Source organism: Chelonoidis abingdonii, chromosome 5, assembly GCF_003597395.2.
Source record: "Chelonoidis abingdonii isolate Lonesome George chromosome 5, CheloAbing_2.0, whole genome shotgun sequence".
Lineage (NCBI taxonomy): Eukaryota > Metazoa > Chordata > Testudines > Testudinidae > Chelonoidis > Chelonoidis abingdonii.
In genome coordinates this window covers 15,445,313-15,457,647 of record NC_133773.1, presented here as the reverse complement: position 1 = coordinate 15,457,647, position 12,335 = coordinate 15,445,313, and the positions used below count along the sequence as shown (strand labels likewise).

The following is a 12,335-nucleotide window of genomic DNA, read 5'->3' as shown; positions in this document are numbered from 1 at the left end:
AAGTTCTCCTCTAATTCCCTGCCTCAGAGTGCCCTGTGGCCCTCTGCGGAAGACTGCATCCCACCAATCTCTTCAAGAAGAAGGACAGAGTCAGTACCCATGGGCTTCCACCACTTGTGCAGCTTCAGCTCAGGGTCCCTTATTCTGGTTGGGTGGGGAAGCTGAAAACCTTTGTATTTCTATAATTTGCAGTTGCCCTCACACAGCTCGAAGAGAAATAAAATTGCTGTGGTAAGTGGTTGTGCTATATGGTATGTCTAGTGGTTTAGCAGTACTTTTTAGTCATCATTTTATCAGTAACTATCATTTTGACTCCTTTATGTCACAGTTGTACACTGAAATATCTGGTTGCTATTGAAGAATGGCCGGGAATCTGTACAGGCTGTCTCATTTCCTCCTCTCACTTACCAACACAATACCCCACAAGGTTCAGATACTGCTCCTCCTTGCAGCTAGTCCTGCACTTCCCACTCACAAGGGTTGCATGAGGATGGCAGGTTATGCAGTCAGAGTCTGAAGGACCATTGCACTTTTTGCAGGATGGATGGCAGGCTGCATGAAAAAACAACACTCGCTGTTAAGATAATCACACACACACACACACACACACACACACACACACACACACACTGAATCATAGGACCCAATTCTCCATTCCCCAGAACCGTGTGTCATCATTTACACCTCTGCAATGGTGTAAACTGCTACCACAGGTGTAAGTGACTAGCAAATCCTGATTTGGAAGGATTTTACTCCCTCTCCTCTTTTGGCTTGACAAGATGCAAGCAGTGGGGAAATTTAAGACCTTTGTGCTTGTCCTTTGCATAAATCAAGTTCTAAATCCATATAAAATACAGAGATGGTCTCCCAGGCTGTGTGTATATCTACATACATACAAACACATTCACAGTGAGTGACAGAGGAGAGATAAAGGAGACATGAGGGCATGGTATAATAGTTTTATTAGTATGAGTTTGGGATGGCCACGTCACTCATGAATGGGGAAGCCAGACGTGATTTATGAAGGTGTCCCCCAAACTCACGTCAATAAAACCTAACTACCATGCTGCTTACTTAACAATAAAACTACTCCAGAAAGAGATTAAAAGTGTTCTAAAATATTTTATTGAGACAATGTTTTGCATCCTTCTACCTACAATAAAATCAGGAGTCTTATTACCAGGATTCCAACTGTGCAGACCTCTGAGGGAAATAAAAAAAATACTGAGACTAATGATGTGTAAAAATCTCTAAAAATTACCTTGAAAACGCTTTCCTATGAATAAAAACGTGCAACTTCAGAGGTGTAACAACATCTCAGGACCTCCCCAGCCTAGAAATAATTGCTGGATCTCTATGGAAAGCTAGAAATCTCCTATTTCACATAATATAAAACTCCTTCTTCTAGCCCTGAAAGGTCATCAGCATCTATTTCTGACTGGGCCTCCCGCCCATTACTATTCAGAGTTTGGTAAAAATGGAATGAAACTTTTTAAACGCTGTAAAAATCGGGTAGACACAGATTATATGAACATTCTTGCTTGTGCCTGTTTAAAAGCTGCAGATGTTCTACATTGGCAAGGTGTGAGATGAGGTAATTTTCTTAATACTTATGTTTGCCCCTTACACATTACTACCATCCCAGGATCAGACACATTGCAATGCAACATACAGTTAGCCATGAGCCAGGATCTCCTAGGTGGCAGTACAGAACACCAAAATCAATGTAACGTTTGTAATCACTTGCGCAATAAACATCTGTATAGAGTATTTCTTGGCTAAAATCCAATACACAGAAGATGGGATCTCAGAGGAACTGCAGTTCTCCAGTTTGGAGGCCTCCTACCCAACAGTAACCAGTTCATCAAAGAAATATAATATCATTGCTGAAAATACACATTTATGGACAATGGCTGCAATCTGACAAAAGCAGTTGATGACCTTTATACGATGTCTGAGGGACATATCCCATTTCAAACCTTTTCCCCAGACCTTCCTGGGGTCAGCAGCTAATAATGAAAGGTTGCACCAAATCCCCAAATTCTAGCTCAATGGGAACATAGGAATTCATTGTGCCATTCAGCCACAGAGTGACTGATTCTGGTAGTCTGATTATATTAGATTAAATAACTTGGATGAAAGTTGCGAACTGATTGGCTGAAAAGGCTTATAACTCATAATTAAACTGCAGCTGATGCGCACATCAGAAATACAGTGCCCTTCCCTAGGCAGGTAAGTACAACCACATAGAACATGTTTTCTCACGCACAATTTCCTCCTCGTAAACCCAGTGCTGTAGTAAACTACGGATTAAAAATAATAATCTAATTCACACAGATGATATGTTTTTCTAGCCTTTTGGGCCACTGAGCACAAACCATTCAAAGGTTCTTAAAAAAAAAATCTAGCTGCATATTGTCACGCTCACTTTCCATTATTAAAATAGAATGGTAATTCTTTGCTGTCTGTGGATACACAAACTAGACACTGCTCTTGATCGATACACACCAACTCCCATGGAAATTAAAAGGGAGCTTTGCTGAAGACTTAGGTTAGCATACTTCATATGTCCCTAAGATCACAAATCTCATAAAACAAGAGATCTGCTTCCTGATCCCAAATACAAAATTATTTGTTTTGAAAGGCAGAAAACTATTTCCAGCTACGTAATGCCTAGACACAGAGCATTTGATGGTTTTCTTAAAGACGTTCTGGAGCATTCTTTGTAACTAGAAAATACATTACTCTGAACCCTGATGGCTGGAAAGAAAGATAACCCAGTTAAGTCCATTGCTTCCCTCCCCAGCACAGTCCAATTTTTTCATCTCCTTATTTAAGTCTATTGAAGGTAACATCTGCATGACTGCCTGAGTCCCATTCTGCTCTCAGACTCACATATACAACTCCCACTGAAGTCATTAAGCCAAACACAGCTCTGGCACAAATCCACTTACGTTAGTGGAGTTGCATCCAGTGATACCAGCACCAAATTTGGCCCTAAGGGAGTTGTACCCATGTATATGAGAGCATCACTGGACAGCCTAGCTTTGCTCCTTTGCTCTACTGTTTCTGTTATGCATTTAAACTGTAAGCTCTTCAGAGCAGGGACCAAGGCCACAATCTTGCAATGCTCTATCCACTGGACAATGCTGCCCTAGAAAAACCAACCCTTCTGAATGCAGAATCCTGCTTAAGCACTACACAGTATGTTAAAGAACTCTTCCCCCAGGGTATGTTGGCTGAGAACACCACCGCAGCCTATTGCAATAAAATGTGGTATATTTTCACTCCAATTCAGTAGAGCAGAGGGGATTATAATTTTTTATTTAACATGTATGTTTCTCTCTCTCTCTCTCTGGTAAAATAATCCAGTTGCTGAAGCTGGAGCGTATGTTTCTCTCTTGAAATTACTGAATAACTTGACAGCATGTCTAATTGCATTGAAATGTTCAATGCTGCAGTAAGATGCAGCAGTATATACTGTAGGTCTCCCCGCAATGCACTCACGGTGGCAAAGAGCATTCTGGCTGTACAATCCTTCCGGGCACTCGGATAAGCACTTGCCATCAAGTAGGACATGGGGAGAGGAGCAGGCCGTGCAGTTGTGGGGAGATCTCCCTGTGCAGTCTGAGCATGAGGAGTGGCACTCTACAGGAAAAGAAAAGAAAAGAAAGAGGAAGACAAATTGGTTTCCAGCCTGTGTTTGCCGTTGCTGGCCTGAACTGAGATGATTTCATTCACCCGCTAGCTTACCTTTTCCCCTACGGCAATAAGACATATACTTGACAGGCCGTAATATAGGTAAAAGTACAAACCCTGTCTTCCGAGATTATTTATATAAAGATCAACCACAAGTAACTGCATTAAATCCGCCTCTCTCGCCAAGCTCATGCTTGTGTTCTGAGAAGGGAAGATTTGGGTGGTTGCTGGTGTTTTAGGCCATGTCTACGCTTACACTGCTGTAACGCCACAGCTGCGCCAGTCAGAGCGCTCGCAGAGCCACATACGCCAGTGACAGAGAGCTCTCCCGTGGGCATAATCGAACCCGCTCAACGAGCAGTGGGAGAGCATCTCCCGCCGACACAGCGCTCTGCACGCAAGCGCTTATGCCGGCAAAACTGACGTTGCTCCTGGGTGTGCTCAGTGGTTGCTCAGGGCAGCTGTGGCTCTGGCTGGTGCCATGGAGCAGTAAGCAGCAGCAGCGTTCCTGCCTCTCCTGCTGGTGCCTGGGGTTGGAGCTGCTCCTCAGCTCCCAGCCCCCTTTGCTCATGCAGAGGCAGCCAGTAAGAGCCGCCCGGGTGGGGAGACCCAGCTCCCTGGCAGATCCCTCTGGGAACAGGGACTGCAGGGGAGCCCTCCCAGCACACAGCACTAAGTACCCCTCTCCTTACATGCTGAGCTACCCCCCCGCACTGCACACAGCCCCTAATATCCCTCTCCCTACACCTTCAGCTATCCCCTGTCCGTGTACAGCCCCTAGCTACCCCCTCCCTGCACCCTTAGCTACCGCCCTGCCCGCACACAGCCCCTAGCTACCCCGACTGCACTCTGAGCTACCTCTTGCCCACACTCAGCCCCTTCCTGCACCCTGAGCTACCCCGTCTGCGCACAGCCCCTAGCTACCCCCTCCCTGCACACACACAGCCCTTAACTGCCCCCTCCCTGCATGCTGAGCTACCCCCTCTCCCTGCACCCTGAGTGTTTTCAAACTTTTTGAGCTAAACCCCCCACCTTTGAGTTATAATTTTTGGTTGCGCCCCCTCGCTACCCCACCCCAGACAGGCTGGGTCACCTGCTGAGGTGAGTCAGGGATGGAGGTGGTATTCCCTCCCTGGATCCAGCCATACGGAGGTGGCTCAAGCCCTGCTGGCCCCTGGCCCCCCAAATAGAAAGCAAACCTCACCTATGCCCAAGGCCCCTGCCCCAAGGCCCCTCTACCTCCTCTGGGCCTTGGAGTTGGTATAGCATGTCGAGGGAGGCCTCAGAGGGAAAAAGGTTGAGAACCCCTGCTGCAGAACACAAAGTCTGGGGCAGGCAGGGACTGCTTCTAAGAGCTTACAGTCTAAACAGACAAGACGGACAAAGGATGGGAGGAAACAGGCACCAGGAGGTGAACGAACTTGCCCAAGATCACACAGTGGGTCAGTAGCAGAGCAAGGAGCAGCACCCAGGGATCCTGACTACTAATGCGGTGCCCTTTTCCACTGGAGCACACAGCCTCTGGGGTAGCTAATTCCACTGAAATTAAGAGAGTTATACCAGGGATGAATTTGACTCAACGTTGTCAGGGAAACTTCAAGAGTTTCAGATTATGTATAAGAATGTTTCCGTGGATACTGAAGAAATCCAAACCTGTATGGAGAAAACTTTCAATCCCAACCTCTCAAACAGTAAATGCAAATTTTGCCTATTTACAGGCATTTGTACATGTCAGTTGCAGAGTTTGCATTGCTAGAAGGATGAATAAGTAACATCCATCGAGTTACTTTTATAGCCAAACCCAAATGGAGCCAGGGTTCCCGGCTTCACGACAGCGAGTCTGGGAGCCCTGTAAAGCCAGCGCTTTCCCCACGCTGTGGACCTGCAAGCCTTTGTCACGGCAAGTTCATTGAACCCAAGATGCTTCGGCGTAACTTGCCAGGTTCTCAAATAGGCATCTTCCACTGAAATAGTTTCTTAGAAATATTCCAACCTACTCTGCGGCAAGCCCTTAATTGATGTATTGCCATAGCTTTATTGACTTACATGGCACTATGACATTTGCACCCGCTGAAGTGCCACCTCTAGAAATTTAAGAATCAAGAAAAAACAACAAGTTCTTGTTACCTGTCCCCATGCACAGAACTGCAATTGCACTGAAAACAATGACTGGAATTTTACTTGAAGAAAAATGTCAAGAGTGACTGAATTATGTCTTTGAGGCTGGCACAGAAAACACTTAGGACAATCAAGAGATGTTGTCTTCTCTTGCTGGCCTCTCAATCGCTTAAATCTATATACGTGCAAATTCCTTTTGTTTGGCGCCTGTTCAGTGGGGTGCAAGATGGATACAAACCTGACGCTGACGCCTTTGAGAGACGAACCAGAGCACTGTACCTGTTACAGCCTGTATAGCTGATTGTTTTGCAGAATGATCTTGTGTTAACAATGCATTTTTCTCTGTTAAGCATCTTTAAGGCAAGAAATGACCCTCCAGCAAATTTCTGTGAAATTAATGTACTAGATGAGTTTTATGTTACAGTCATTGCCAGCAAACACAAAGTGTGTGTGTGGGAAGAACTCAGATTAGCAGAATATGTGGCACAGTTGGAGGGTATCTAGCCTATGAGAATGCTCATTCTGTGTAGTGGCTCCTGGCACTCTTTCTGCAGAGCTGTCACTTTTAAAAGTACCATTTCACTTCAGACTTTGGTTGGAGATGTCGTGCCTGCGCTAATTCTGATTGAGTCAGCGCTCTAAAACTAACAGTGTATGCATGGGCAGTGGGACCGGCTAGCTGTCCTGAGTGCGTCCCTGGGGTTTCCGAGGGGATCGTACTCGAGTGGCTAGCCCGTCCCACCACTTGCATTACTGCAGCTATGCTACTGCTGTTAGCACACTAGCCAGTGCAATATGCCTGCCTGGAAATCCCACCCCCAGCTCCAGTGTACACATACCCTAAGTCTGAGGCTGGGCTGAGCTGGCTCCAGGCATCCACAGTAAACTCTTCCCCTGCCCTGCCTGCACTACGTGTAGGGTGACCAGATGTCCCGATTTTATAGGAACAGTCCTGATATGTGGGGCCTTTTTTTTATACAGGCTCCTATTACCCCCCCGTCCCAATTTTTCACATTTACTATGTGGTCACTCTAACGACGTGAAAAGTTGTTGTAACAAACTGTGCCATGCACCTACATGCAAAGCTGTCTCAAGCTTTATACAGCCATTGGTTCTACTAGCTGGTTGCAACATCCAGATCAGCGCTGTCAGGGTACGTCTACACTACGGGATTATTCTGATTTTACATAAACCGGTTTTATAAAACAGATTGTATAAAGTCGAGTGCCACGCGGCCCCACTAAGCACATTAATTCGGCGGTGTGCGTCCATGGTCCGAGGCTAGCGTCAATTTCTGGAGAGTTGCACTGTGGGTAGCTATTCCATAGCTATCCCATAGTTCCCGCAGTCTCCCCTGCCCCTTAGAAATCTGGGTTGAGAGCCCAGTGGCTGATGGGGCAAAAATTGTTGTCGCGGGTGGTTCTGGGTAAATGTCGTCATTCCTTCCTCCAGGAAAGCAACGGCAGACAATCATTTCGCGCCCTTTTCGCCTGGATGCCCCTGGCAGATGCCAAGCAACGGCAACCATGGAGCCCGTTCAGACTTTTTTTTGTTTTTTTTTTTTTTTTTTTTTTTTTTTTACAGTCACCGGATGTGTACTGGATGCCTGCGGACAGAGTGATATCCAGCGCTACACAGCAGCATTCATTTGCTTTGCACGATAGAGAGACAGTTATCCTAGTCGTCTGTACAATCTGCTGCCAGCGTAAAGGCAAGAGATAGACGGTTTGTCCTCTGGTAACTGTCTCGCTATCAGGGTGTGCCCGCTGGCTGAGAGGCCGGGGGTCGCAAAGCAAAACTGGGAATGACCTCCCCGAGTCATTCTCTTTAGGGGTTCTAAAAATAGGATGTCATCTCTGGCAGCTTAATATGGGTCAAGTATACTAGAAACACTGTATCATCGAGAGCCACAGTATGTCTATCCGTTCAGACCCGCAGAAATGATGAGCTACATACTGCCATCACAGGGGTCTGCCCCTAGCAAACCCACCGTTGGTCTCCCTCCTCTCCCACCTGTCCTGGGCTAGCCGTGGCAGTTCCCTCATTTGTGTCATGATCATAACTAAAGATGTCAGAATAAAAGAAACACTGAGTTTTGCGTGACATAAAATGAGGGGAGGCAGCCTCTCGGCTATGACAGTCCAGGCGAGACATTAGCAGGTGGGAGGAGAGAGCCCAGCATCCCATGCATGATTAGTCCAGGCATACAGATCTTTTCTTTACACATGAAGGAGGGGGCGATTGCAGCTGCCACCCCCATTGTCTCATGAGAACGCGGTACCAGTCCGTTCTTACATCTAGCTGGGAATGACCAGGATCATTCCTATTACTCAGGCACTCCCCGCAGCACCGGCCCATCACCTGCAGGCAGTCACGGGGTATTCAGCAGTTACAAGCATAGAGCATTCATGGTTGTATACGGATGTACAGTCTTACACTGCACCATCTTGCCACCAGGGAGGGGAGAGGAGCAAAATAACGTAGCGCTCACTGCTGCAGATCGCGTCTACCAGCCCCACTACATACAGCAGGGGACATTGGAAGAGTCAAGGAACGATTTTCCTTTTCCCTTTTCTTTCACGTGTGTGGGGAGTTAACTATGAGGAGCTATTCTTCTGAACACGCCGGACAACGTGATTTGAATCAGCTTGGGAGCTCAGCCAAGAGATGTACAATACTTTCGGAGACTGCTGCGGGACGTCGTGGGATAGCGGATCCTCAGTACTCCTCCCCCATTAGCGTCATTTGAGTCTCTGGCTTCCGTTACGCTTGTATGCTAAGCACTGTTACACTGGAGTTTTTTTTCAAAAACGCTTTAGCATTTTCGTTTCTGGAACGGAGCTCGGATAGATGCAGATTTGTTTCCCCATACAGCGATCAGATCCAGTATCTCCCGTACGGTCCATGCTGGAGCTCTTTTTGGATTTGGGACTGCATTGCCACCCGTGCTGATCAGAGCTCCACGCTAGGCAAACAAGAAATGAAAATCTAAATTTTGCAGGGCTTTTCCTGTTTACCCAGCCACAGCATCCGAGTTCAGATTGCTGTCCAGAGCGGTCACAGTGGTGCACTGTGGGATACCGCCCAGAGGTCAATACCGTCAATTTGCGGCCACACTAACCCTAATCCGATATGGTAATACCGATTTTAGCGCTATTCCTCTCGTTGGGGAGGAGTACAGAAACCGATTTAAAGAGCCCTTTCTATCGATATAAAGAGTGTTGTAGTGTGGACAGATACAGCGTTAAATCGGTTTAACACTGCTAAAATCGGTTTAAACCCATAGTGTAGACCAGGCCCCAGTTTGAGCTTGGCTGACCCAGTGCAATCTACAATGGTTTCCCTCTCAGCATTGCTGGAAAGCCACAAGCATTCAACCTGTAACAGTTCAACCTGTCCTGCTAACTCCATCCCACAATGCAAGGCCTTCTGTTTAGAACTTACCTAAAAGTCTCTGTTCCCAGTCACAGTGCTGGGCATTATGGGATAGGACCTTTGGGATACCCAGAATGCATTAAGATAGCCATGGTGAAAGCGGTGCTGGGTGCAGACTTGCTAAAACTGTTCTTTAAAAAAGCAGCACTTCTGTTAAACTGCTTCCGGGACAAGCAAGACAACTGAACGTTTACTGCAACCCCTGCAACAATTTCCGCACTTGGGGCTTGCTCCTGCTCCAGTTGAAGTCACTGGTGAAACCCCTACCATTGAGTGCAATGGAGCGGGAACACCAATGCAGACCTACCCTAGGAGCTATAAAAACATAACTGGACCTGCTAGAATCTTACACATTTTTAAATATTTTCTCTCAAAAACACCAGCATTCAGGACAAACATCAGGTGAGCACATTTAGGTTGTGAAACGCTACATGTTTCAGGCCAATAACTTATTGGTGCCACAAGCCAGAAAGTAGCTTGTAACATGTCAACAAGCACATCCAGTATCTCTCTTTCTCACACACACACACACAAACACAGAGAGAGCCATTCCCAATATTGTATTTAAAACCTAATGAATACCGGCATGCATATTGAAAGCACTTAAGAATCATTTGGCCGGCTCTTTTCCTCACCTCTGCACACTCTGGTGTTCTCGGGATAAAATCGGGCTTTGCACTGAGAAATGCAAATGCCATACAGTGCTCCCTCGAGGAGCCGTCCAGGCTGCAATACCTCCTCTGGCTTCCTGCACTGGGTGCAGTGAGAGTTCTCCGGCCCCACACAGGCACGGCAAGATGGATGGCAACCTATACAAGAGCAATGGAATATGAAGTCACGGATCAAGGGACAGCGTCCTTACACTGACAGAAGCCGGATAACCTGAATGCAAACAATAGAATCCTGTCATAAAAATGAGAGCTGGTGGAGAAATAGATCAATCATCTTCTTCAGCCACCTCGGAGTGTTGCTTGCTCCTTACAGTAGATTCTTCAAGCATTGGGTGGGTTTCTCTCAAGCATCAGCCAAATTCGACTCCCATTGAAGTGAATGGGAGTTTTATCACCCATTTCTGGAGAAGCAGAATTAGGCCAATGCATCTGAAAATCCCACCAGATAATGTTACACGAGTTAACTAATGGGGTGTGCGCAGCCTCCTTTGGGAGACTATACCACTAGCCAATGGAATGCTTTGTTTTATATAATGAAATGGTGATAACAGATCTGATATCTTTTCCCAATTAAAAAAAATTTTTTCCCCCAAAATCCTAAAGAGGAGAACACTGCAGCTTAGTGTTTTAGGCAACTCAATTTTCCTTTTACCTGTACAGCTACATAAACTAACACTGTGTTGTCAGGGAAGCTGGGGAGAGATGGGGAAAATGGTGCTTTTGAAAGGTTTATGAGATGTGTAAACCGTGTCCCCTGAATGTTCACACTTTCCGTTGCGGCCCAGGGTAGATTACCTTATATCTTAGCAAATCCACTGAACTTTAATGTGAAATTGTATGCACATGTTAACTGTCATCAGAAAAACATAGGAAACATTGTCATGTTGGCCTGTTGTGACAATATGGGGGGAAGGGGAATCTCCAGAGGGAGCAAACTCTGGAAAAAATAATAATATGTGTGTGTTTGTTGTACAGGGGAAATGAAGCAAAAAGTGGGAATTTCACACACGTCACCTTTTTTCAGTATACAGTAATGGGGCAGAATCTCTATCTAAATCTAAATCGGCACAGCTCCACTGAAATTAATGGAATTTCACTGATTTACACTTTACTGAGGATCTGGTTCAAAATACGGAGTTTACCTTTGCAGACATTGTGATCGTGATAAAAGCCCTCTCCGCAGGCAGGCAGACACTGGCCCTGGTGCAATCCCAGAGAAAGGGAACAGGAAGTGCACTGAGTGGCAAATGGTCCAATACAACTGGCACAAGAATCGTGACAAGCTGGTGGAGAAACAGAGAGCATATAACTGGAATAGCATACTTAATCTTCTTGTGGCCATGCTGCCAGCTACTGTACCATGCTGTCATCCAAGTCATCTCTCACTCCACACACATCCACAGCATTCTGTCATGTGTTAAAGTAATGACAGTGAGGATAATAAATAATTCCCTCTTACACAGTGTTTTTCACTCATAGATCTCAAAATGCTTTGCAAAGGAGATCATTTAAAATAATCCACCCCGAGTTAACTGAGCAACTTAAAAACTCAAATCCCCTGTATCGTCAAACAATTCTATACACTTGCAAAAGAAGATGAGCTTCGGAATGTGCCTTGAAGGTCATCAGAAAGGTCACGCAACATGTGCCAAGCAGAAATGCCTCTTACCTCTGCATCGCTGAGTGCTGTCTGTGTAATACCCACCCGGGCATTCTGAAATGCAATTCCCACTGTGTAACACCTTATCTGAAGCACACGTTAAACATCTAGGTTGGTCTGAATAACATGTTTCACAGGACTGGTCACAAGCTGTCAAAGAGGACAGACCATTAATGAAATGCACTGTTATGAAAGGAACAGCGGTGTTCCCAATCTGGTTGCATGTATACAATACAGCAAAATATAGCCATGCCCAGCTCCTTGCTTGTTACAGACACTTTCAAATGTTACAGTAAATTAAATCCTTCCTCTTGCCTTTCACTGAAAGAAGACAGAACAGATCTCTAATTGCCCTAAAGAACTAGTGGAATTCAGAGTGACACCATAGTAGAAACAGCAGCAGCTGCTCTGCACTAGTGCGCTCACTACTGCTATCACCACTGGATGCATTCATATTACAACAACAGTGGAAAACTGTCAGTAAAGAATCAGTGAGAGATGGCCTCTGGAGACGCTGAAAATCCTAAAGGTCTCTTCTTCTCAGGAACTGTAGATTTGAAAAAAAATAGGCCTGTGTCCCACCTGCTCCTTGCCCGGATAAATTCTTAGCAATGTCTACAATTTTCATTTTCCATCAGAAAAAGACTTGAGAGTTAACACCCCATTGAGATGAATGGAAGGTGGAAAGAACACAGCTCTTTTTCACATTCTCTGCATGCAGCAGACATTAGTTTGCATTCAGAGGATTTTCT

The 12,335-nt window shown here is 45.8% G+C and overlaps 1 protein-coding gene across 2 annotated transcripts in view; it reads right to left on the bottom strand.

Moving 5' to 3' along the window:
- Nucleotides 1-12,335, bottom strand: part of FRAS1 (Fraser extracellular matrix complex subunit 1) — a 307,206-nt gene that overhangs the window by 132,982 nt on the left and 161,889 nt on the right. The window contains exons 16-20 of one of the 2 annotated variants that reach the window (XM_075066086.1): nt 11,593-11,733; nt 11,066-11,206; nt 9,888-10,061; nt 3,508-3,648; nt 409-552 (exon numbers count right to left, since the gene is read on the bottom strand). In XM_075066086.1, the coding sequence (XP_074922187.1) occupies nt 409-552; nt 3,508-3,648; nt 9,888-10,061; nt 11,066-11,206; nt 11,593-11,733 (741 nt within the window). The remainder of the gene's footprint in view (nt 1-408; nt 553-3,507; nt 3,649-9,887; nt 10,062-11,065; nt 11,207-11,592; nt 11,734-12,335) is intronic. The other variant, XM_075066087.1, reaches the window with a different exon arrangement.